Source organism: Rhinopithecus roxellana, chromosome 7, assembly GCF_007565055.1.
Source record: "Rhinopithecus roxellana isolate Shanxi Qingling chromosome 7, ASM756505v1, whole genome shotgun sequence".
Classification (NCBI taxonomy): domain Eukaryota; kingdom Metazoa; phylum Chordata; class Mammalia; order Primates; family Cercopithecidae; genus Rhinopithecus; species Rhinopithecus roxellana.
This window is the reverse complement of record NC_044555.1, coordinates 59,498,459-59,524,789: the sequence shown is the minus strand read 5'-3', so window position 1 is coordinate 59,524,789 and position 26,331 is coordinate 59,498,459. Positions and strand designations below refer to the sequence as shown.

Below are 26,331 nucleotides of genomic sequence, written 5' to 3'. Positions count from 1 at the left end.
AGAAGTCAAATTGTCCCTGTTTGCAGATGACATGATTGTATATTTAGAAAACCCCATTGTCTCAGCCCAAAAGCTCCTTAAGCTAATAAGCAACTTCGGCAATGTCTCAGGATACAAAATTAATGTGCAAAAATCACAAGCATTCTTATACACCAGTAACAGACAAACAGAGAGCCAAATCATGAATGAATTTCCATTCACAATTGCTTCAAAGAGAATAAAATACCTAGGAATCCAACTTACAAGGGATGTAAAGGACCTCTTCAAGGAGAACTACAAACCACTGCTCAGTGAAATAAAAGAGGACACAAACAAGTGGAAGAACATACCATGCTCATGGATAGGAAGAACCAATATCGTGAAAATGGCCATACTGCCCAAGGTTATTTATAGATTCAATGTCATCCCCATCAAGCTACCAAGGACTTTCTTCACAGAATTGGAAAAAACTGCTTTAAAGTTCATATGGAACCAAAAAAGAGCCCACATTGCCAAGACAATCCTAAGTCAAAAGAACAAAGCTGGAGGCATCATGCTACCTGACTTCAAACTATACTACAAGGCTACAGTAACCAAAACAGCATGGTACTGGTACCAAAACAGAGATATAGACCAATGGAACAGAACAGAGTCCTCAGAAATAATACCACACATCTACAGCCATCTGATCTTTGACAAACCTGAGAGAAACAAGAAATGGGGAAAGGATTCCCTATTTAATAAACGGTGCTGGGAAAATTGGCTAGCCATAAGTAGAAAGCTGAAACTGGATCCTTTCCTTACTCCTTATACGAAGATTAATTCAAGATGGATTAGAGACTTAAATGTTAGACCTAATACCATAAAAATCCTAGAAGAAAACCTAGGTAGTACCATTCAGGACATAGGCATGGGCAAGGACTTCATGTCTAAAATACCAAAAGCAATGGCAGCAAAAGCCAAAATTGACAAATGGGATCTAATTAAACTAAAGAGCTTCTGCACAGCAAAAGAAACTACCATCAGAGTGAACAGGCAACCTACAGAATGGGAGAAAATTTTTGCAACCTACTCATCTGACAAAGGGCTAATATCCAGAATCTACAAAGAACTCAAACAAATATACAAGAAAAAAACAAACAACCCCATCAAAAAGTGGGCAAAGGATATGAACAGACACTTCTCAAAAGAAGACATTCATACAGCCAACAGACACATGAAAAAATGCTCATCATCACTCGCCATCAGAGAAATGCAAATCAAAACCACAATGAGATACCATCTCACACCAGTTAGAATGGCAATCATTAAAAAGTCAGGAAACAACAGGTGTTGGAGAGGATGTGGAGAAATAGGAACACTTTTACACTGTTGGTGGGATTGTAAACTAGTTCAACCATTATGGAAAACAGTATGGCAATTCCTCAAGGATCTAGAACTAGATGTACCATATGACCCAGCCATCCCACTACTGGGTATATACCCAAAGGATTATAAATCATGCTGCTCTAAAGACACATGCACACGTATGTTTATTGCAGCACTATTCACAATAGCAAAGACTTGGAATCAACCCAAATGTCCATCTGTGACAGACTGGATTAAGAAAATGTGGCACATATACACCATGGAATATTATGCAGCCATAAAAAAGGATGAGTTTGCGTCCTTTGTAGCGACATGGATGCAGCTGGAAACCATCATTCTTAGCAAACTATCACAAGAACAGAAAACCAAACACCGCATGTTCTCGCTCATAGGTGGGAACTGAACAATGAGATCACTTGGACTCGGGAAGGGGAACATCACACACTGGGGCCTATCATGGGGAGGGGGGAGAGGGGAGGGATTGCATTGGGAGTTATACATGATATAAATGATGAATTGATGGGTGCTGACGAGTTGATGGGTGCAGCACACCAACATGGCACAAGTATACATATGTAACAAACCTGCACGTTATGCACATGTACCCTAGAACTTAAAGTATAATAAAAAATAAATAAATTAAAAAAAAAAGAAAAGATTGTTCTTTCCTTAATATATGTTCTTTGCGCCTTTGTTTAACATGAGTTAGTTGTAAATCTGTGGACTTATATCTGTGTTCTCTATTCTGTTCCACCGGTCTATGTATCTGTTTTCATGCCAATACCATGCTATTTTGATTACTATAGCTGAGTAGTAAATTTTGAGGTCAGGTAGTGTGATACATCCAGCTTCGCTCTTTTTGCTCAGGATTGCTTTAGCTATTTGGGGTCTTTTGTGGTTCCATATAAGTCTTAGGACCTTTTTTTCTATGAAGAATGCCATTGGTATTTTGACAAGGATTGCACTGAATCTGTAAATTGCTTTGGGTAGTATTGTCATTTTAACAATATTAATTATTCCAATCCATGAGCATGGAATATATTTTAATTTTGTGTATGTCCTCTTCTATTTCTTTCATCAGAGCTTTGTAGTTTTCCTTGAATAGATCTTTTATGTCTTTGGTTAGATTGATTCCCAGGTATTTAATATTTTTATAGCCAATAAATAGTTTTATTGATTTCTTTTTCAGATTATTGGCTGCTGGCATATATAAATGCTACTGATTTTGTTGTATTGACTTTGTATCCTGCAACTTTACTAAATTTATCATTTTGAACAGTTTTTTGGTGGAGTCTTTAGGTTTTTCTAGATCATGTTGTCTGCAAGCAAGGCTAATTTGACTTCTTCCTTTCCAATTTGGATGCCCTTTATTTCCTTCTCTTGCCTAACTGCTCTGTCCAGGACTTCCACCATTATGCTGAGCATGGTGAAAGTAGGCATCCTTCTGTTGTATGAGTCTTTAGAGGAAAGGCTTTTGATTTTTTCCACATTCAGTATAATGTTAGCCATGGGTCTGTCATGAATGGCCTTTATTATTTTGAGGTGTGTACCCTCTATATCCATGTTGATGAAGGTTTTTATCATAAAGGGATATTGAATTTTATCAAATGGTTTTTTAGAATCGAATGAAATAATCAGCCCGTAATCTCAACACTTAGGGAGGCAGAGGCGGGTGGATCACTTGAGGTCAGGAGTTCAAGACCAGCTGGCCAACATGGTGAAACCCTGTCTCTACTAAAAATACAAAAATTAGCTGGGCATGGTGGCTCACATGCCTGTAATTCCAGCTACTCGGGAGGCTGAGGTACGAGAATATCCCTGATGAACAGCGAAGCGAAAATTCTCAATAAAATACTGGCAAACCGAATCCAGTAGCACATCAAAAAGCTTATCCACAACAATCAAGTCTGCTTCATCCATGGAATGCAAGGCTGGTTCAACATACGCAAATCAAAAAACGTAATCCATCACATAAAGAGAACCAACGACAAAAACCACATGATTATCTCAATAGATGCAGAAAAGGCCTTTGATAAAATTCAACACCCCTTCATGCTAAAAACTGTCAATAAACTAGGTATCGATGGAACATACCTCAAAATAAAAAGAGCTGTTTATGACAAACCACAGCCAATATCATACTGAATGGGCAAAAACTGGAAGCATTCTCTTTGAAAACCAGCACCAGACAAGGATGCCCTCTCTCACCACTCCTATTCAACATAGTATTAGAAGTTCTGGCCAGGGCAATCAGGTAAGAGAAAGAAATAAAGGGTATTCAAATGGGAAAAGGGGAAGTCAAATTGTCTCTTTTTGCAGATGACATGATTGTATATTTAGAAAACCCCATCATCTCAGCCCAAAATCTCCTTAAGCTGATAAGCAACTTCAGCAAAGTCTCAGGATACAAAATCAATGTGCAAAAATCATAAGCATCCCTATACACCAATAACAGACAAACAGCCAAATCATGAGTGAACTCCCATTCACAATTGCTACAAAGAGAATAAAATACCTAGGAATCCAACTTACAAGGGATGTGAAGGACCTCTTCAAGGAGAACTACAAACCACTACTCAATGAAATAAAAGAGGACACAAACAAATGGAAGAGCATTCCATGCTCATGGATAGGAAGAATCAATATCATGAAAATGGCCATACTGCCCAAAGTAATTTATAGATTCAATGCTATCCCCATCAAGCTAACACTGACTTTCTTCACAGAATTGAAAAAAACTACTTTAAACTTCATATGGAACCAAAAAAGAGCCTGCATAGCCAAGACAATCCTGGGCAAGAAGAACAAAGCTGGAGGCATCATGCTACCTGACTTCAAACTATACTACAAGGCTACAGTAACCAAAACAACATGGTACTGGTACCAAAACAGATATATAGACCAATGGAACAGAATGGAGGCCTCAGAAATAATACCACACAGCTACAACCATCTGATCTTTGACAAACCTGACACAAACAAGCAATGGGGAAAAGATTCCCTATTTAATAAATGGTGTTGGAAAAACTGGCTAGCCATATGCAGAAAACTGAAACTGGACCCTTTCCTTACACTTTATACAAAAATCAACTCAAGATGGATCAAATATTTAAATGTAAGACCTAGGACCATAAAAATCCTAGAAGGAAACCTGGGTAATACCATTCAGGACATAGGCATGGGCAAAGACTTCATGTCTAAAACAACAAAAGTAATGGCAACAAAAGCTAAAATTGACAAATGGGATCTAGTCAAACTAAGGAGCTTCTGCACAGCAAAAGAAACCATCATCAGAGTGAACAGGCAACCTACAGAATGGGAGAAAATTTTTGCAATCTATCCATCTGACAAAGCGCTAATATCCAGAATCTACAAAGAACTTAAACAACCTTTACAAGAAAAAAACAACAACCCCATCAAAAAATGGGCAAAAGATATGAACAGACACTTCTCAAAAGAAGACATTTATGCAGCCAACAGACATATGAAAAAATGCTCATCATCACTGGTCATTAGAGAAATGAAAATCAAAACCACAATGAGATACCATCTCACACCAGTTAGAATGGCAATCGCTAAAAAGTCAGGAAACAACAGATGCTAGAGAGGTTGTGGAAAAATAGGAACACTTTTATACTGTTGGTGGGAGTGTAAATTAATTCAACCATTGTGGGAGACAGTGTGGCGATTCTTCAAGGATCCAGAACTAGAAATACCATTTGACCCAGTGATCCCATTACTGGGCATATACCCAAAGGATTATAAATCATTCTACAATAAAGACACATGCACACGTATGTTTATTGCGGCACTATTCACAATAGCAAAGACTTGGAACCAACCCAAATGACCATCAATGATAGACTGGATTAAGAAAATGTGACACACATACACCATGGAATACTATACAGCCATAAAAAAGGATGAGTTCATGTCCTTTGCAGGGACATGGATGAAGCTGGAAACCATCATTCTCAGCAAACTATCACAAGATCAGAAAACCAAACACTGCAAGTTCTAACTCATAAGTGGGAGTTGAACAATAAGAACACATGGACACAGGGAAGGGAAGAGCATACACTGGGGTCTGTGGGGGTTGGGGGGCTAGGGGAGGGATAACATTAGGAGAAATACCTAATAGGAGAAATACCTAATGAGGTTGATGGGTGCACCAAACCACCATGACACGTGTATACCTATGTAACAAAATTGCACATTCTGCACGTGTAACCGAGAACTTTAAGTATAATAATAATAATAATAATAATAAAATTTACTTCTTAATTTCTTCATTGACCCATTGGCCGTTTAAGAGCATGTTGTTTAATTTCTGTGTTTTTATGTATTTTCTGAGGTTCCTCTTGTTATTAATTTTTAGTTTTATCCCATTGTGGTCAGAAAAGATACTTGATACAATTTCTGTTTTTTGAATTTGTACAGACTTGTTTTGGGGCCTTGGGTATGGTGTATTCTGGAAAATGTTTTATGTCCTGATGAAAAGAATGTGTATTCTGCAGCAGTTAAGTAAAATGTTCAGTAAATGTCAGTTAGGACTATTAGATGTAGTGTGCAGTTTAGCTCCATTGTTTCTTTATTGATTTTCTGTATGGATGATCTGCCCATTAGTGAGACTGGGGTGTTAAAGTCCCATACTATTACTGTATTGCAATCTGTCTCTCCCTTTAGATCTATTAATGATTGCTTTATATACTTGGGAGTTCCTGTTTTGGGTGTATAGATATTTATAACTGTTATATCCTCTTGGCCGGACGTGGTGGCTCATGCCTGTAATCCCAGCACTTTGGGAGGCTGAGGCAGACAGATCACAAGGTCAGGAGATCGAGACCATCCTGGCTAATACGGTGAAACCCCATCTCTACTAAAAATACAAAAATTTACATATTTTTATATTACCTATATCCTAACAGGCTGCTGTAGCTATTATAGTTGTTGATAGATGTGTCCTTTGGGCTTCATACTACAGTTATGAGTGGATTGCACACCACAAATACAGTAATAGAGTATTCTGAGTGTGCCCATGTATTTAATTTTACTAGTTGGTAAAATTAAATTAAACCAGGTTTTACACTTGAAAAGTTTTCTTTTGCATATTAGTATTCTTTTTTTTTCAGATTGTAGAACTCTCTAGCATTTCTTGCAAGATGAGTCCAGTGTTTGAGTTCACTGATTCTTTCCTCTGCTTGATCCTCTAATGATCTACTCAGTTCATCAAATGCAGTCATCAGTTTCAAGATTTGTGTTTTTTTTTTATTGTTTCAATCTCTATGTTAAATTTCTCTGAGAAATTTTTGAATCAATTTTCTGTGTTATCTTAGGTATCTTTGAATTTCCTTAAAATTGCTACTTTGAATTATTGATCAGAGAGCTCACAAATCGCCATCTCATTAGGGTTAGTCACTGGGTTTTTGCTTTGTCTTTTTGGGAAGCTCATGGTTGCCTGTTTGCTATTGTTTCTTGTGGATATACATCTATGTGTTTACATTGAAGGATTAGCTATTTGTATTTCAGTTTTCTCTGACTTGTTTTTGTTTTATTGGATACATTTGCTTAGTGAATCTTCACTGCTAGTTCACTGTCCTTTTTTTTGGCTCTAGGTGGCACCTAAGTCCAGGTTCACTTCAGCTCTAGTTTTTTTGTTTTTTGTTTTTTGTTTTGGTTTTTTTTCTTTTTTGACACGGAGTCTGGCTCTGTCGCCCAGGCTGGAGTGCAGTGGCCTGATCTGGGCTCATTGTAAGCTCCGCTTCCTGGGTTCACGCTATTCTCCTGCCTCAGCCTCCTGAGTAGCTGGGACTACAGGCTCCTGCCACCACGCCCGGCTAATTTTTTGTAGTTTTGGTAGAGACAGGGTTTCACCATGTTAGCCAGGATGGTCTTGATCTCCTGACCTTGTGATCCACCCACCTTAGCCTCGCAAACGTGCTGGGATTACAGGCGTGAGCCACCGCGCCTGGCCACCTCAGCTCTAGTAAGTGGTCAGAGCCCTGCCTGTCCCAAGTGGGTGAGGTCCCAAAGGTATTATCTTAGCAGTATTGGAAGGCCGGCTAGGGATTCATGCCAAGGTGACCTGTAGGATAAACCTGCTATGGCATGGTGCTGCTGAACGGCCATTCTGAATTTGCATGTCCTTTGGTCAAGTTATAAAGTAGAATTTCCAGGGCTGGGGATAGTAGTCCTTCCTCCCTCATTTGTCTCTGCCTGTACTCTGGGATATTTCTGCCTTCAGACAGTCATGATGTTTTCTGTGGGTTAAGGCAAGGACAGATCTCCTCCCAGGGAACCCAAGAAGGTGGAGAAGTTGGTTGAACACCTCAATGTCACTTTTTCCAGTGTAGAAACCGTGAGTTGGGGGAGATTTTCTATACACTTGGTGCCAGGCAGAATAGGAAGAAGGAGAGTCATGGATGTGGAAGTCTGATTGTCAAAGTTTTTGAATTTCTCTGTGGTTCCGGGAACTGTCTCATCCTCACATGTGAGCTCTGGGTTGTTGTTGGTGTAGATATTGGTGCTGTATGTTTGGTTTTGGTTTTCTGTGGGAGGGAGTAAAGCGAGCCTGCCTCTGTGCCCCTATTTTAAAACTGGAAATCATTTTATTGTTACTTGATTGATGCAGTATCTTCTTGAATCATTATGAAAATAGTAATAAGAGCTTCTGATGAGTTCTGTTCTGAGCAATAGCTCTTTTTATTCTAGGATTATTGTTTTCTTTGTTCATCTTTGCATATCCCTTCAATATTTTAGGCTCTTTTTGAATGTCTGTTCATCCTTGGTTGCCCACTCACATTTAAGAAAAGGAAAGAAAAATCTGACTGTGGGCTGTATGTACATTTTCAGGTGACCAAAAGAGGAATTGCCTACTATACATTAAGATCCCCGGCCGGGCGCGGTGGCTCAAGCCTGTAATCCCAGCACTTTGGGAGGCCGAGACGGGCGGATCACGAGGTCAGGAGATCGAGACCATACTGGCTAACACGGTGAAACCCCGTCTCTACTAAAAAATACAAAAAACTAGCCGGGCGAAGTGGCGGGTGCCTGTAGTCCCAGCTACTCGGGAGGCTGAGGCAGGAGAATAGCCTAAACTCGGGAGGCGGAGCTTGCTGTGAGCTGAGATCTGGTCACTGTACTCCAGCCCGGGGGACAGAGCGAGACTCTGTCTCAAAAAAAAAAAAAAAAAAAAAAAGATCCCCAGAGGCCAGAGATCTTAAAGCATTCAGTGGGCTATATATATCCTCTGGGATGCAGAGCTGTTAGTGAACTGAAGGACAGAACTCTGGTGCTGAATCTGGAAGAACCTGAGGATTGTTGAGCAGATGTGTACATACCTGGTAGAGACCTGTTTACATAACCATTGACTGTGTGCATTTTAGGCCAGGCCCGAGCAGATGCATCATCCCTATCCTGCATCAAGGAGTTCTTTGTTTCCGAGTGCCAACTTTTCCCTGATGAGAGAGAAGGCAAAAATAGAGTCAGCTAAGCATATGACTCATGAATGACCCCCCTCCCCTTTCTCCTTCCCCACTCCCAGTGTGCTCACACCTTAAGCATTTTTGTCAGCAAAGTAGGCACAGAGCACTTATCCTCACAAAGTCAGTGTGAGGGAGGGAGAAGATAATTATCTAAAGGCAGACATCTCTTGCTTGAACTGATTTTCTGTCCCTCTATTTGTCCATGACAGTAAGTGGGAACAGACAATAACAGAAGACAGAATATTAATAGCATGAGGCATAAGGATTCAATTCTTTTTATTAGCTGACTTATCTAAAAGGAACCTTATGAAAATCATCCTAGGGGCCAGGCGCAGTGGCTCATGCCTGTAATCCTAGCACTTTGGGAGGCTGAGGCAGGTGGATCACTTCAGGTCAGGCATTTGAGAGTACCCTGGCCAACATAGTGAAACCCTATCTCTACTAAAAATACACAGATTAGGTGGGCATGGTGGCATGTGCCTGTAATCTCAGCTACTCAGGAGGCTGAGGCAGGAGAATCACTTGAACCTGGGAGGTGGACGTTGCAGTGAGCCGAGATTCTGCCACTGCACTCCAGCCTGGGCAACATAGTGAGACTCGATCTCAAAAAAAAAAAAAAAAGAAGAAAGAAAATTGTCCTAGGAAAAAGGCTGTCAGTCAGTCCCTGTCTCTGTTATAATTGTCTCATCCCAGCTTATATTTATGAAACCACAGGAATCTGAAAGCTCCCTAACACTGTCTCTGAAATTGATAAGGGCTGAAGCACTGGAAATACTATTGAAACTTTATGAGGCAGCCATTCATTTGTTCATTCATTCAAACACATATTTATTGAGCACTACTGATTGTAGGCACTAATGATAGGAAGATACAGCCTGTGCTTTCAAGGTGCTTACATTCCAGCTGGAATAGTCAGAGAACCTGATAATTATAATAAAGAGTAAAGAGTGATATAATAAAGATGAGAGTAGGCTGTTATAGGGAGCAGAGAGGAGAAGAAATTTCACTTTGCTTGAAGGGAAAAAGATATGAGATCAAAGAAGATAAATATTAAATAAATAAAGTAGAAAATACTGATATAGTATGATAAGGAGTAAGCTCAAGATGCTGTGGAAATATAAGCAGGCATCTAATCCAGACTAGAGGTCATCCTGGGAAAAGGAATTAAGGAAGGGGATAACTGAAGTAAGTCAGACTTAAAGAAAAAGGAGAAGCTTGCTTAGTGTAAAGAGGGAGACAGATTTTTCTAGGCAGAGGGAACTGCATAAGCAGAGGTCTCATGTAAGAAAAAGCATTACATGTTTGGGTGACATGGAAGATAAGGCAGGAAATGGAACACAACAAGGCTGGAAATGTCACCAGGGAATAGATAATGCATTTTGCACTTTACCTTGAAATTGAATTATTTTACTTGTTTTGTTGTTTTGTTTTGTTTTGTTTTTTGAGATAGGGTCTGGCTTTATCACCCAGGCTGGAGTGCAGTGGTGCAATCACAGTTCACTGCAACCTTCACCTCCTGGGCTCAAGTGATTCTCCCACCTCAGCCTCCCAAGTAGCTGGAGTACAGGTACCTGCCACCATGACCAGCTGATTTTTAAATTTTTTTGTAGAGATATGGTTTCACCCTGTTGCCCAGTTTGGTCTCAAACTCCTAGGCTCAAGCAATCTACCCACCTCAGCCTCCCAAAGTGCTGGGATTACAGACATGAGCCACCACACCTGGCAAACTGAAGTATTTTAGAGGCTGGAGTGACAAGATCAGATACTCACTTCAGTAAGCTTCCTTTGGGAGTTACGAGACAGATCATGAGGGCCTCAATTAAGAAGATGGCAATGTAAATTGATAAGGGGGCAAGAAGAAGATTATGTTATTGTTATTGATTACATAATGATTACATTAGGAGGAGGAGGCGGAGGTACTAACACTATCGAGGGCCTACTCTATGCCACACAGTGCTCTAGGTAACTTAAGTGAAATCACTCAGTGCTCACAACAATCTTATGAAAAATGTACTATTATTTCAATTTAGGAAACCGAGACACAGAGAGGTTAAATAACTTGCCAAATGTTGTGCACTTAATAATAGATGAAGATAAGAGAAAGCATTTAGAAAGTAGAGCCCAAAGTATTTGTTGATGGTCTTAATGAGGGGGATGAGGTTGATCCGTTATCCAGTTCCTCTATCTACTTACCTCATAGCTGCCAATGGAACTGAGGTTACATTTTGTTTTCTTGGAATTCATTTTTAACCCCATCTCCTTCATTCCTGAACAGTAATGTAATTTATGACCTTTCTATAATCACCTCCTCTTAATAGTAGCAGAGGATTTCTTTCAGGAATCCAAAATTCAGATTAAGACTCACTAACCTTCATCAAATACAGCAAAAAGTAGTACAAATTTGTGCAAGGTCTGTGTCTTTTCCTTGGCCAGACTCCCTGAAAAAGAAGTGAGAACATTTATCTTCTATTTTAAAATCTCATGTAGGAAATTGTCACTAGCAGGAGACATTTCTTCATCAGTTACTTAAGAGTAAGAACAAATGTAGTCTTCTGTCTCTTGTTAACTTTGCTTTGTTGTCAGGTCTCCTATACCAGTGTTTCTAAAACTATCTGGAACAAATAATTTTTTTATTTCAACTTTGATGAAGACCACTACTTGCGTAAAATATGATAAAAATGAATTACTAAAGAAAAAAATTAAAAACATTTACAAAATACAAGCCCTCATACACACACATCACAGAGAAAAATAAAAATTACAGCAACAGTACACATTGCTTCTGAAAAAAGGTGTGTATAAGCAATTAATATACATAATTTCTGTTACTCTTGTAACTTTTTATACTTCTGCAATTGTAAATTAAAAGTTTTGAGTAAAATAATAATTGTCCATATTAAACATCTATACTCATGATATTTTTTTCAATAGCCCACAGTGCTTTTAATTATACTGACATTTTAAATGAATACCGTGTATATCAATAGCTAAAGTTTTTAATGGAACAAACTAGCTTGTTTCATGCTTTAACTGTTGAGCTTGTTGGCTATCTTTCTTAGCCTTATATATTTTTTAAATTTGGGAACTTTTGTTTGCAGGCTTATTTTGAGTAGATTTTTGTTTATGACATTTTGCCTTTCTTTCTCTCTCTTGCACCCTTAATGCTTAGAAATAAAAATTAGCTTGAACTAAGAAGGTAACAGTATGTGTGCCGCTACTCATCAGGCTGGGTAAGAGACATAGGTAAAGCTGACTGCAGAGTTAACAACACCATTTCTCCCGAGGACACATTGCCACTGTACAAACTCACTGAATACCAACTATTTGCTTTGATTATCTCTTGCTTTCTTACTCAATTAAATTGTTTGTTCTCGGAATTCACAGCCTGCCAGAAATGTTTGAACTAATAGCAATAAGAATGAAACATCTCATTCTTTCCTAGGTCATCTAAATTACTTTGACACGAAGAAGCAGCTCAATTTAAAGCTCAAGCTTCAGGTAAGGGATGCCTTGACTTAACATTTCATGTCTATGTTAACTTTTTAGTTAACCAGGACACTTCACAGTCTAGACCTCGTGGTTATTTCTTTACACACAACTCTACTGTGCTTCATCTAAATATTACCTAACCTCCACCCTTCCCCCAAATTCTTTACTAACTCTATATAGTATTTTCCTTTGTTTAGGGAGGTGTCCACAGTCTCTTGTTGCCATGAGCCAATAAATCTGACTTTGTTGAACTATAGTGATCTTTGCTGTCCCTTGTGATCACTGGTTGATTAAACAAAGGATGTGTTCACTATTCTCTATCTAGCAAATCACACCCTAGAATGGAATTTTGGAGATACTGGCTAATGGAAATCTTGGGGATATTTCAGATTCCCCCACTGAACCGAGAAAACTTAGTTCCTATTCTAGGACTGGGTTTGCCAGTTATGTGATTGGCAAATATTTTCTCCCACTCTATAGTTTGTTGTTTCCTTTCTTCTGCTTGATTTGGGTTTGCTTTGCTCTTCTTTTTCTAGTTTCCTGGGGTGGAAATTTAGATTATCGAGCTGATATTTTTCTAATACAAGTGTTTAATTCTATAAAATTCCCTCTAAGACCTGCCTTAGATATAAACCAAACATTTATTATTATGTGGTCTGTGGTTTCAGTGTCAGATCAGTTTTAAACCCTTTGCCGTGCCATTGAGTCCAACACGGTGGCCAGTCTGGTATGTGAGGGGAAATCTCAGTTTCACAGTCTTCAGCATGCTAATTAGGATTCCATCCAGATATGTATAGGTTGGGGGTAAATCCAGGAGTTAATGCACAACTTTATGGGTTTACTTTCCTGGGATCTTTTCTCTCTGTCATCTATAAACTTTCCAGTTCTGTGAGCTCCTTTTTTTGGTTTTCTAACCAGAAGCTTCCAACTTCCACAACTACATCATAGCTAAGGTCAAGCAATGGAAGGGGAAAGACAGAGAGAAAAGTAATGTGCTTTTGCCCCAGTGTCTTAGATCTGTAGCTGTACTGAATGAAGGATAATGTTCCCCTCCCTAAGTTTTTACTCGTGCAGGCTTCTGTTGCCAGTCACTATCATTGGCACAGGCAACCTTGGACTGAAGCTTGAGAGAATGGTAGAAAAGAGGACAAAAACCCTAGGGGATTTCCCCTTCCATGCGCTCTGTGCATTTAGAGTTACCTTTCCCACTCCTTGAAACTCTAGAGGGTTTCTCCTGGAGCTCTCTTTGCAACATAGTACTCACTTCCAAGTCTCCAGTTATGTTTTAATTCAGGTTAAGGAATACTAGAGTGGGGGAAAAACATACACTCCCCCACAAGTTTGGTAACACTTTGAATTTTAGTGCCTTTTCTCTATATACTTGTTCTATTTGCCTTTTAGAAATTTTTAAATATCTGGGCTTTGCATTTTGTCAAGGTTTTATAGATAAGTTCAATGGGAAATAAAGGGTGGAGTGTGTTTATCCATTTTACCCGGAGCTAGAACCTCTGTTGACTCTTTAATTCAACTCTGTGTCAAAGAATTATTTGGGTTTTTAACTTATTTCTTTATATGTCATATGTAAACAGTAATGTTTTGATTATGTCATTGTTCAATTAGCCTTTACATCTCATAAATAACACACTGTGGTTTTGGTACTTTCTAATTAATTATGACTATGAAACTGAACTTAGTATATGAAAAATCATACTTTCATCTGAAACTATTATAAACTACAAACCTTTCTCATGTTCTCCACTCCCCACTCCCATCTTTTTTTTGAATCACATTCATCACCATTCAGAAAGACTATGATGATTCCTGTTAATAAATTCTTTGCCTATTCCCCATCAAAAGGTGGAGTCCCCCTCTATAGACTGGTCTTAGTGATGCATTCTAACTAATAGAATGTGTGTTATGTGAGTGATTTCCAAGGTTACATTAGAAAACGTGAAACTGTTTCTAATGGGCTCTCTCAGGACCATATAAGAAGTCTGGCTACCCTGTAAGACCCATGTGAGAGAGACCATGTGGACAGTACCATCAAGCCAAGGTTAAAGACATGTGAATCAAGTCAACTCTGGGATGATTTCAGCTCTGGCCACTGTTTGACTACAGCCTCATGAGACACAATTAGATAGACCACCAAGTCAAAACACTCCCAAATTCCATGAGACCCACAGAAACCATGAGCGATAATAAGTGATTGTTGTTGTTTCAAGCCACTAAATTGTGGAGTTACGCAGTAAAAGATAACTGGAATAAGAAAAAGGTACAGTGAAGCTGATTTCACCATAAAAAAATAGGATGAAAAACAAATTATGCAAAATTTACTTCCCTAATTTAATTTATGCTAAGGTATAAATTAAAAACAGGTTTGATTAGAATTATTTTAGAATATATTAATTCAATCCAATTAATTTTCAATAACATATACAAATAAATGCTGACTTTTCTCAGATTTTTACATACTTTTGGTTTGCAGATGACAAACTAACCACCTGAACCAGTCTATATGTGTTCACCTTCATGAAGCTTTCAAGGAACTTAGCTCAATGTTTGCAAAAGTCAAAGGATGGTAGAAATCACTACTGATAAAGCCCACAGATTTGAAGAGGGAAACAGCAATGCTTTGAGGAGAGAGATTTAAGTCTGGAACTCAGCTGCTCCTGATCCCAGCTTAGAATTTATTGTGGTTACATAGAATGCATATCTGCTTCTCTCAGAAACTGGATTATTCTCCTTTCTATGAGCATGATGCTAGAGTAAAGAAGCCTCTTTCAGGTTAAGGAATACAAATGCTAACTGTTATAGATAGATTCAGTTGTTTGTACTTCTCTGCTTATTTCATCTCAATCATACACTTTCATACACTTACCTTCTCTACATACTAGTAGGGCTCCAATGAGGCCCGAATTCAAGTCTTTTACCAGGTCCACATGAGAAAGATATGAGTAGGTAAGGCACAGTGGGTCAGAGGCCATTGGACCATTCTCTTTCAAGACCTGCCAGACATATGTATGGCTTCCACCAGGAAAGACTTTATCATCTTCTTTCTCCCTTTGACTGGTCTGATCATCATATTCAGCTCCTATAGCAGGAAGAAATAAAATTCTCCTTTCTATACCCATTGTCCACTCAAAGAAACATGTCACGTTTATTGTCACCAATAGGTTCTACATAAGAAACAGACTTTTTGCATCTTTGTTGTTGTTGTTTTGAGACGGAGTCTCACTCTGTTCCCAGGCTGGAGTGCCGTGGCACGATCTTGGCTCACAGCAACCTCCGCCTCCCAGATTCAAGTGATTCTCCTGCCTCAGACTCCCGAGTAGGTGGGATTACAGGCACACGCTACCATGCCTGGTTAATTTTGTATTTTTAGTAGAGACAGGGTTTCATCATATTGGTCAAGCTGGTCTTGAACTCCTGACCTTGTGATCCACCCACTTCAGCCTCCCAAAGTGCTGGGATTACAGGTGTGAGCCGCCACCCCGGCCTACTTTCTGTATCTTAATTTGAAAAACTAACAAGCAGCAGCCACAAATGGGGAGAAGCCTCATATATTCCAGAGGATCTTGAGATCACTAACCCTAGTATGAGTAGTAAAAACTAGGTTCTGGTTGAGATCTCCACATTCTGTTAAATAATAAAATTGCTTCCATTATCGCATCTTTTTGCCTACTTCAATTCAACAACAAATACACTTTGTCACAGACTCTTTCGTAGGCACTAGTGAGGGCCAGGGAAGGGTAAGAAAGAGAGATTTAAGAAAATTTCTTAAACTTTTTTCTTTCCTAGCGGTACAACACTATGTTTGGTGGTGGACATAGACATATAAAGATATAAATACCATGTGGAAATATTCACCTATTTATTCACAAGTATTTATTGAGTTCTTATTCTTTTTTTTTTTTTTTTTTTTTTTTGAGACGGAGTCTCGCTCTGTCGCCCAGGCTGGAGTGCAGTGGCCGGATCTCAGCTCACTGCAAGCTCCGCCTCCCGGGTTTATGCCATTCTCCTGCCTCAGCCTCCCGAGTAGCTGGGACTACAGGCGCCTGCCACCTCGCCCGGCTAGTTTTTTGTATTTTTTTAGTAGAGACGGGGTTTCACCAGGTTAGCCAGGATGGCCTCGATCTCCTGACCTCGTGATCCGCCCATCTCGGCCTCCCAAAGTGCTGGGATTACAGGCTTGAGCCACCGCGCCCGGCCCGAGTTCTTATTCTTTACCAGACTCAGCTACAAGCTGAAAATATAAAGATCGAGATAGAAGTCTCTGCTCACGGAGCGAGCAACCCAGTGGATAAAAGAAGTAGTAAACAAGCTTCCTACTCTTCAGTAATGCTTGATGAAGGAGGCGAAATTTGAGATGAATCTTAAAAGATAGATATACTTGCGTTATTTTTCATGTGTTTCATATAAAGAATTTAATACTTTTGTGAGTGGATGTTAGAAAATTATTCTTGGAATTGCATTGCTACTTTCACTTTCTTCATTCAACACACTTTTTATGATGATGCATTTTAATGTACATTACAAATTTCATGACAGTCCACTCCTCTATACTTTAGAAGTCATCTTTAAAAAAAATTTTCCCACATACACAAAATGACACTAGCACACCTGATCCAGTTAATATCACCTAATATCAATGCAATATTCAAATTTTCTTTTCTTTTTTTTTTTTAACTCAGAGGTTTCCAACACATTTTATTTTGCAGACCACTGGTTTGTAGCTTTGGAGGACCAACATCTGTATATCAATTCCTATAAAATGTCCAATCAATTTCAGTTCCATAGCAGGCTCTTCCAACCTGCACACCATGCTTATGGGTGGAGGTCCAGTTACACATGCATAAAGGCTGCCCTGCCCGCTGGTTCCCAGAGGACGTCGCGTCCGAGTTAAAGCCTCTTCCAGGAGCTTGATCTTCCCATGGGTCATTTCCTTTGGCAAGAAGTCAGTTTACACGTGCGGCTTTGATGCCTGTGAGCAGGAAGCACCAGAAACATGCAGGATGTGCTGCTTTTTCTCTTATGAAGGTGGGCACTCGAGGATCCAGTGCCCTTGTGCTTAGTGACAGGAATCCCTCCTCATTGCTCGGTAGGTTAAAATATAAGGAAGCCTCCACTTTACGAAACACAGATAACACCTTTTTAGATTGCCTATTTATTCTAGAACTACAAAATTTAATTCAAGAAAATATAGGTCCCATGAAAGACTTAAAAGTTTTATAAAACTAAAATCTAGTTTTTCCCGATAAATTGTACTTTAGGCAAAACCCTCCCAATGCTTCTAAAATAATAATAAAAGGGGCATCTGATTATACAAGAGCAATTTAAAAAATTAAATATTTATTTGAATAACAAGTTTTAAGTTCAAGCTGCAATGTTGGCAATGCAGGTTTTTAACACAGATCACAAAAAGCATGCACAAAAAAGTACTGGCACAAAGGACAAAATAATGCTAAGAATTAGGCTAAACAGCTGCTGATTTTAAGAAAACAAAAGGCCTGAAATCACTATACAAAATATAAAATGTATTAAACACTACCATCCACAGAACAGTCTTTATTATTGATTATATTTAAAAATTATTTGCGTAATTATATATTTAATTATAAATGAGTATTATACATGAACTTCCATTCGGAAGGCAATTCCTTGTAGCACTATAGAACATCTAATTACATTGCAAAAAGTATCCTTTTTTGCTATTGATAAAACAGTTAATGATATTACTGTAAATATCAGGAAGGCTACAAAAAAAAAAAAATAAGATTTCTTTTTTGTGTTCAAAGGGTTTTCCATGCAGTGAAGCACTTGCCATGTTGAACTGAATGCACTACTGGAGAATGTTCTGGGCCCAAGATGCTCTTGAGAGACAAGACAAGGCTTTTCAAATCAAACACTCAAAGGAATCATGCAACCCTCTTATGACTGGGATACTGTCATGTGCAACTTACCATTGAATCTATAAATAACCTTGGGCAGTATGGCCATTTTCACGATATTGATTCTTCCTATCCATGAGCATGGTATGTTCTTCCATTTGTTTGTGTCCTCTTTGATTTCACTGAGCAGTGGTTTGTAGTTCTCCTTGAAGAGGTCCTTGACATCCCTTGTAAGTTGGATTCCTAGGTATTTCATTCTCTTTGAAGCAATTGTGAATGGAAGTTCATTCCGGATTTGGCTCTCTGCTTGTCTGTTACTGGTGTATAAGAATGCTTGTGATTTTTGCACAGTAATTTTGTATCCTGAGACTTTGCTGAAGTTGCTTATCAGCTTAAGGAGATTTTGGGCTGAGTCGATGGGGTTTTCTAAATATACAATCATGTCATATGCAAACAGGGACGATTTGACTTCTTCTTTTCCTAACTGGATACCCTTGATTTCTTTCTCTTGCCTGATTGCCCTAGCCAGAACTTCCAACACTATGTTGAATAGGAGTGGTGAGAGAGGGCATCCCTGTCTTGTGCCAGTTTTCAAAGGGAATTTTTCCAGTTTTTGCCCATTCAGTATGATATTAGCTGTGGGTTTGTCATAAATAGCTCTTATTATTTTGAGGTACGTTCCATCAATACCGAATTTATTGAGCGTTTTTAGCATGAAGGGCTGTTGAATTTTGTCAAAAGCCTTTTCTGCATCTATTGAGATAATCATGTGGTTCTTGTCTTTGGTTCGGGAAACAGATCTATTTAAAATCAAAACCAAACAGCTATTTCTGTCTAGATTAAGAGGTGGCCCCAATTGTGGGATTCACCTTTTGAGTGGCCACTTGTGGTGTGACCTTGATGATCCGGGGTTTGTCTATGATTCTGGCTGTGCGGTTGTCCTTGTCTACAATCCCAGTAATCCATGCCTGGTGGCCTTCACCATATTTGGGGGACTTTATCTCTGCACAGAACCGAGCTGCTTGCTCACGTGGTAAACAGATCAGAAGGTTGCTCGAGGTCTCCGGGCAGGTCCCATGCATGAGGCCGAACATGTTTCCACAGGCCTTGCTCACCGCAGCCATCTTGGCCAGCACCAGGAGGTTGTGAATTACAAACGACACCTCGTTCCTCTGATGCTTGACCAGGTTCTGCACATGGCCCCAAATCCTGAAGCCCGTGATGTCAGTGGCCCGGTGGGCATTGAACGTGTGCATAAGTCCTGCAGCTGTCTTGTTGAGCCTGGCCATGTTCATCATTGCCTCCTGGTAGGCCAGCTCTACATCTTCTTGGGTGACCACTAGTTTAATCTTATTCCATTTCTCAGGAATATCCAGCCACTGGTGCACAGCCACTGCCACCTGTGTCCCCAGGGGTTTTGTCAACACCAACACGTCCCCTGGCACTGCATTGTCTGGCATGATAAATTCATTGGGCTGACAGACAGTGGTAGCAACTTCTCCCAGGACAATCCAGGGGTTTAGTACTGTTTGGCCACCTATTGCAGACGTTCCTGCTTCCTCAGCTGCGTCTTTAAAACCTTCGATAATCAGAGGCATCACTATCCTTTTCCCTGTCGGTCATTTTATTACTGACTCCAAGGAGCATCAGCATATTGTCACATTCCGTGACCCCCATTGTGTAGAGGTCACTGAGGACATTGGCACATGCTATCCTGCCCATCATGTAAGGGTCGTCTACGATTGGGTAAATGTAATCTGTGGTTTGAACCAAGGAAAGCCCACCGTGCCTCAAAGGAATGACACAAGTATCCATTCCAATGCCAAGCCTTGGCATAACGGCTCCCAGAAACTGCTCATCTTCTTGGAAGTGGTTCTCTTGTAAAGATTCCAGCAATTTTTGCAGGACATCTTGGGGCACTTTGCAGCCTGTGCCCTTCAGTTCAGTGAATCTGGTTAGCCGGAAGCTTTTGTCCAATTCGTAACTTTCCGGGTTAAACAACTCCCGCATAGACATGGTTCTTGGGCCCCGCTCTCCTCACAGCTCAGCCCCTCCTCTACCTCTGCGGGTTGGCTGGGTTCTTTATGGACCCACCGGCTCGCTTTGTGCCCTCCGCCGCCTCCCGAAAACGGACCCCAGGCCGCTCCCACAATGCACCGGGCGCGGCCGGGCTCCCTTAAGCGTCGCCTGAATAAAAATGTCGCGCCCGGCGGCGGCGGCTGCGGCGAGGGTCCGGGCCGCGCCTGAGCGCCGCAGGGGTTCGCCTGGCTCGGCGCGCTCCCGCCGGCTGGGCGCGCCTCAAATTTTTTTTTTTTTTTTTTTTTGAGACGGAGTCTCGCTCTGTCACCCAGGCTGGAGTGCAGTGGCCGGATCTCAGCTCACTGCAAGCTCTGCCTCCCGGGTTCACGCCAGGCATCCTTTGTAGCTAGTTGGTCCAAATCAGAATTCAACCTAAGACTGCACATTGCATCTGGTTGTTTAGGCCCATACTCTCTTTTAGTACGGAGTAGTCCCTTTTTTCCTGACACTCATTTAGTGAAAGAAAGTTGGCTTGCAGTCGTGTAGAGTATCTCATGCTATTGAATATACCTAAGTTCCGATTAGATTCAAGTTAAGTAAGTTTTGTGGCTAAAATACATCAAAGATGATGCTGAGTCCTTCATATTGTGCCATATCAGGGGCAGATAATATCTGGCCATCCCATCCTTAGTGACACTAAATTTGACCCGTGGATTAGCCTGATACCTCCATTCTAAAGTTAACATTTCCAGTAGCAATCAAAAAGAAATCTCTGGGATATTATTTTGGCACCATACAAATGTCAAATTCCACATCAGCAATTCACCCAATGATTGTAACATCAGCTGGATGTGCTTGAAGCCAATCCTAGACAGGATATCATTTCATTTATGAGTATTTCAATATATATCTCTATTATATAAGGGTTCCTTTAATACTCATAAATGTAATGTGATCATTATTTTTTCAATGATCAATTACTTTGAACTTTGACAATGAGAACCCTTTCCTGCCAGCCCCATGGAGGGTTACAGACTGTATGTAAAATGTTTAAGTTTGTAAAATACATTAAGCAAAGATGACAAAATGTTAACATTTGGCAAAGTGAGGTGATGGGCACATGTTTGTTTGTTATATTATTTTCTGTATCTATCTTTGTTTGAAATATTTCATTAGGAAAAAATACCCTTTGTCCTAAGGCTCAGGTTGTGGTGGGGACAGGGGCGGGAGCACATGTTGGAGGTTCGATGAGAAGCTAAGAATGTGTGAAACATTATAGCTGTCTTGGGGAGAGGGAGAGAAAATGGATTAGGGGAAATGTAGCAGTAGAATGCTTCAATGCTGAAGGCCCACCTGAGGTGAGATATCATTCAGTGTGATTGCATGATTTTATTTCAGCTATGTCTATCCATTTGGTTGTTGGTAGAATAGGTGGAGAACAGATGTAACCAAGGTAAGTGGCCCAGCTCAGAAAGATTTGAGTCTCTTTCTCTCCAGGAATGGGTTGAACCTAGTTTTCCTTGGACAGAAGAACTTGGCCATATCTGAGATGAGCCACTGCATCAGGAGCAGTAACTTCAACATATGCTAAACATTTCACTGGAAATGTACAGATGAGTGCTGTTCAATAGAAATATAATGCAAACCACATATGTAATTTTAAATTTTCTGGTAGTCACATCAAGAAAAGTAAAAAGAAATAGGTGAAATTATTTTAATAATGTATTTCATTTAACCTAGTATATCCAAATAGAAGCATTTCAACTCGTATTTATAAACAGTGAATGAGATATTTTTCGTCTTTTTTGTACTTAGCCTTGAAATCTGGTGTGTATTTTACAGTATGTCTCAAGTAGGACTCACCACATTTCAAGTGTCTGATAGCTCGTGGCTACCATTTGAAGTGTGCAGTATAGACTCTATGGCTGGTGTCCCCTCATTGGATAAGATGTGGCCATTTGGGGGTCCTGAAAGGTGTTACCTTTTCTGATGGGTTTAACTTGAGCTAGATTTTAAAATATTATTTCCCCATAATTATGATTTTAAAAGTTCTTATCTCTCTCCCTGATGTCAGCAGAAAAGAAAAAGATAAAATTGCATTGGCCACTCTTTCCTCCACCAATTTTTGGAAAATTTCACCAATGTTGAACCACGATTATATGTAACTCTTTAAGATATAGCCAAGTCCAGACCCTCCAGATTTGCCATGGCTTCCTGTCTCTGATTATACACCTACATGTTTAGGGTAGGGTCAGTAGTATAGAAGGAGCAGATAAAGGTAGGTTGTCCTGCCTTTGCACCATGCCTGCAACTATGAAAAGGACAAGACCAACACCCCCTTAAGACTCCTATAAGATCCATGGCCCACAAGATATACAAGAAGTGGTAGAATTTTGATTTTATTATATATTTGGGCTCCATCCACTAAGTATAGGATTACCTGGTAATAGTAGGTCCTTTTTCTCACAAATTTCAAAATGCTGGCGGAGGTACTCTCATTGGCCTAATTTGGGTAAGGTGCCCATCTCTGGACCGATCAACTGTGGCCAAGGAGGTGGGATACCAGTGTCAACTGCTCACCCCTAGATCAATTGCTATAGTCAGGGAGGCATGGGCTTTAAGAAAATGGCAGGTTCTGTTTGAAGTACATTCAGAAAAGCAATTCTGAGGGGGTACACAGGTGAGAAATGTTTAATTTTAGGAAGAAAAAGTGACTGGTGCCCACTGCACCCTCATTCTTGCATTGAGTATCCACTATAGGGTAGGCAGTATGTTATATGCTAAGGACACAGCAATAAATAAGACGAATTTCCCTATCTTGAGATATTTATAATCTAGCAAATGTTAAGAAACACACATAATGTTCAGTTAGGACCTTAAAAGAGTTGAAAGAATTTGGTTCCAAGTCTTTGCTATTGTGAAGAGTGCTGTAATAAACATACGTGTGCATGTGTTTTTATAGCAGCATGATTTATAATCCTTTGGGTATATACCCAGTAATGGGATGGCTGGGTCAAACGGTATTTCTAGTTCTAGATCCTTGAGGAATTGCCACACTGTCTTCCACAATGCTTGAACTAGTTTACAGTCCCACCAACAGTGTAAAAGCGTTCCTATTTCTCCACATCCTCTCCGGCACCTGTTGTTTCCTGACTTTTTAATGATTGCCATTCTAACTGGTGTGAGATGGTATCTCATTGTGGTTTTGATTTGCATTTCTCTGATGACCAATGATGATGAGCATTTTTTCATGTGTCTGTTGGCTGCATAAATGTCTTCTTTTGAGAAGTGTCTGTTCATATCCTTTGCCCACTTTTTGCACTCTAGCTTGCCCACATCAATCTCCAGACCATGTTCATTTGTATCAAAGAGGTCTGTCTGACCCAGGTAAAGCAGAAATTTTGGAGATTTGGAAATTCAGGGAGATATTTTCATAGAGGTGGAAAATATAGTTGTCTGTCTCAAATCAAGATGCCCTACAAGCAAATTAACTTTAACTACCTCTCAAATAACTAACACTACAACTCTACTGGGCTTCGTAAAACAGTATGTCCTTGGTGTGGAGACCACTAGGTCTCTCAGTTTGTTACATATGTATACATGTGTCATGTTGGTGTGCTACACCCATTAACTTGTCATTTACATTAGTTGTATCTCCTAATGCTATCCCTCCCCCCACCCCACCACAGTCCCCAGTGCGTCATGTTCCCCTTCCTGTGTCCAAGTGTTCTCATTGTTCAATTCCCGCCTATGAGTGAGAACATGCGGTGTTTGGTTTTCTGTTCTTGCGATAGTTTGCTGAGAATGATGGTTTTCAGCGCCTTCTACCAGAACCCTTTCTCAAGAGAGTGCTGAAGAACTCCATCATCCTGGCCATTGTCATTGGACTGGGTGAGACTGATGCTGCCTCCTGCTTTCTAACTCTTCCATACCACTCAACATCAAGAAATACTGGGATAGAGGCTTCCTTCCCACTCCTGGATCACAATCTGTAAGAATGAGGTAAGCCTTGAGCTCCCAGTGGCTATCTTTGCCATCATATTAGAAAAGCCTGCCTTAGAATGAAAACAAAAAGGACAGCCCAGCTGAGATGGTGGGAGAAAAATGGTCACAATGCTGAGAGCATCCCTTGAATCCTTGGATCCAGCCATACTTGACTGACTCCATGGAACTTTTCAGTTACATGAACCAAATTCAACATTATTTATATGAATGCTTGCACTGTAGCACAGTGGTTCCAAGTATAAGTTCTGGAGTTAGATGGGGCTAGGTTTGAATCCCGATTACTAGCTGTACAACCTTCAACTCAATACATATTAGTCATTATTGTTGTTACTATTATTTTTCAGTAAGTTTGTATTTAAGAGAATGGCTCCAACTCCAGGTGTGCCACCATTACAAAGCGAACACATTTCACTGTTCTATTCCTAGAATGACAGGACGATAGGAGGGTATTTAACTCACCCTCAGAAGCTTTCCAGTAGGATACACCAACAGCATGAAGACTGACAGGATGGGAAGCCATGTTCTTAAGCGTAATGACCACTGTGTCATAAACCTCAGCCTGGATGGTAGGACCCAGCAGACCTGTAAGAATGAGATGTCCAGCAAAGGTCACTTGGGGATAGTACTCCAGGAAACCTGTTATCACAAAAGTTAAAGTCAAAGTCACAGTGGAGAAGCATGCCCCTGTAATTATTGATAAAAGGTAGTATTTGCTTGCCAACATCAGCCTAACCTTATGGTTGCTCTGAGGAAAGATTTCTGGCAATCATTCAATTCATTCATTCATTCATTCAACTAGAGTTCCTACTATATTCTAGGAACTGTCTTATGCACTGGAGGTGCAGTAGCAAACAGGACAGATCATGGAGATCATATTCTCAAGATATTAATCATATAAAAAAATGAAAAAGAAAAATTCAAGTTGTTATAAATATTATAAAAGATAGTGGTCTGCTAGAAAATTATGAGGCAGGAGGTAGAGGATACTTTCAGTGCAGTAGTCAGGAAGGGCATCTCTGAGGAGGTGACATTTGAGTAGAGATCTGACTAATGAAAAAGAAGTAAGATTTTCAAAGATTTAGTGGAAGAGCATTGAAAGCAGATAAAACAAATGCAAAAGTCCAGAGGCAGAAATAAGCTTGGTCTAGTTGAGTAAAATGTGGCTGAAGCACAGTGAATCAGCAGGGGAGTAACAGAAAATATGGTCAAAAAGGAAACATAACATGTAGGACCTTGCAGGCCACAGGAATTTGGATGAATTTGGATTTTACAAGAAGTGAAATAAGAAGACTTGGAACTTGTTTTGGAGTAACAGTCAACAGGACTTGCTCATAAATATGATGCTGGAGATAGAAAAAAAGAGAGAGTAGTCAAAGAAAACTCCTATGATTTTGCCTTGTGCAACTGGGTTGTTAGTAAGGCCATGACAGAAAATCAAGAGGAAAATTAAGAGCTCCACTTTATGAATACACTAAATATAAAATGCCTATAAACAGTGTATTGAATGAACTGGATTTAGTGGATAAAAACATAAAATAGCCTTATTTTTCTTAGACCACTGTTTTTAATTACATTATGTGAGATCTCCCTTTTCCTGCACTTTGGCTGATCCCAAATCTTTTCCAGTAACCTTCAGATATTAACCAACAGTATCACTTTTAGGTTCTAACAAGTCCAGTCCAGTCTAATACCAAATTTTTGATGTCTTCTGCAATTGCAAGTCCCCTTCCTTCTGCAGCTACGTTCTGACAGCCCCAGAAATTTGCAATATGTAAAGGTAATTTTTTTTGGCAGCTTCGCTGCTTTCCCACCTTCTGCCCCAACTCACCTTTCTGCCTCTGGACCCTCCATGGTAGGAGCAAGTGGAAAGGACGGCGGGACGGAGGGTGGGGGGAGGTAAAAAAAAAAAAAGGCACAATAACAAACTCTTTCTTGGAAGGAGCAGTGATAATGTGGCATTAGTACTCCCTGGTTGTCACACATACCAAAATTCTGCCTTTCTTTCTTAGGGATCTTATGAGTTCTTTGGAGACCTCTCCCTGCCAACATGGAGACACCCCACTGTACCTGATCTTAGCATGGGATATACCTTCTCCTGC

General features: G+C 39.9%; 1 protein-coding gene and 1 pseudogene across 6 annotated transcripts in view; both read right to left on the bottom strand.

Annotated features, from left to right (window-relative positions):
• Nucleotides 1-26,331, bottom strand: part of F8 (coagulation factor VIII) — a 224,087-nt gene that overhangs the window by 162,754 nt on the left and 35,002 nt on the right. For all 6 annotated transcript variants that reach the window (XR_004058312.1, XR_004058313.1, XM_010352837.2 and 3 more), the window contains exons 3-6: nucleotides 24,692-24,814; nucleotides 15,199-15,411; nucleotides 11,201-11,269; nucleotides 8,688-8,804 (exon numbers count right to left, since the gene is read on the bottom strand). Coding sequence is in view for 4 of the 6 variants with exons in the window: in XM_010352837.2 (XP_010351139.1) it covers nucleotides 8,688-8,804; nucleotides 11,201-11,269; nucleotides 15,199-15,411; nucleotides 24,692-24,814 (522 nt within the window). In the remaining 2 variants the exon portion in view is untranslated. The remainder of the gene's footprint in view (nucleotides 1-8,687; nucleotides 8,805-11,200; nucleotides 11,270-15,198; nucleotides 15,412-24,691; nucleotides 24,815-26,331) is intronic.
• On the bottom strand, nucleotides 19,048-20,224 carry LOC104653777 (annotated as a pseudogene).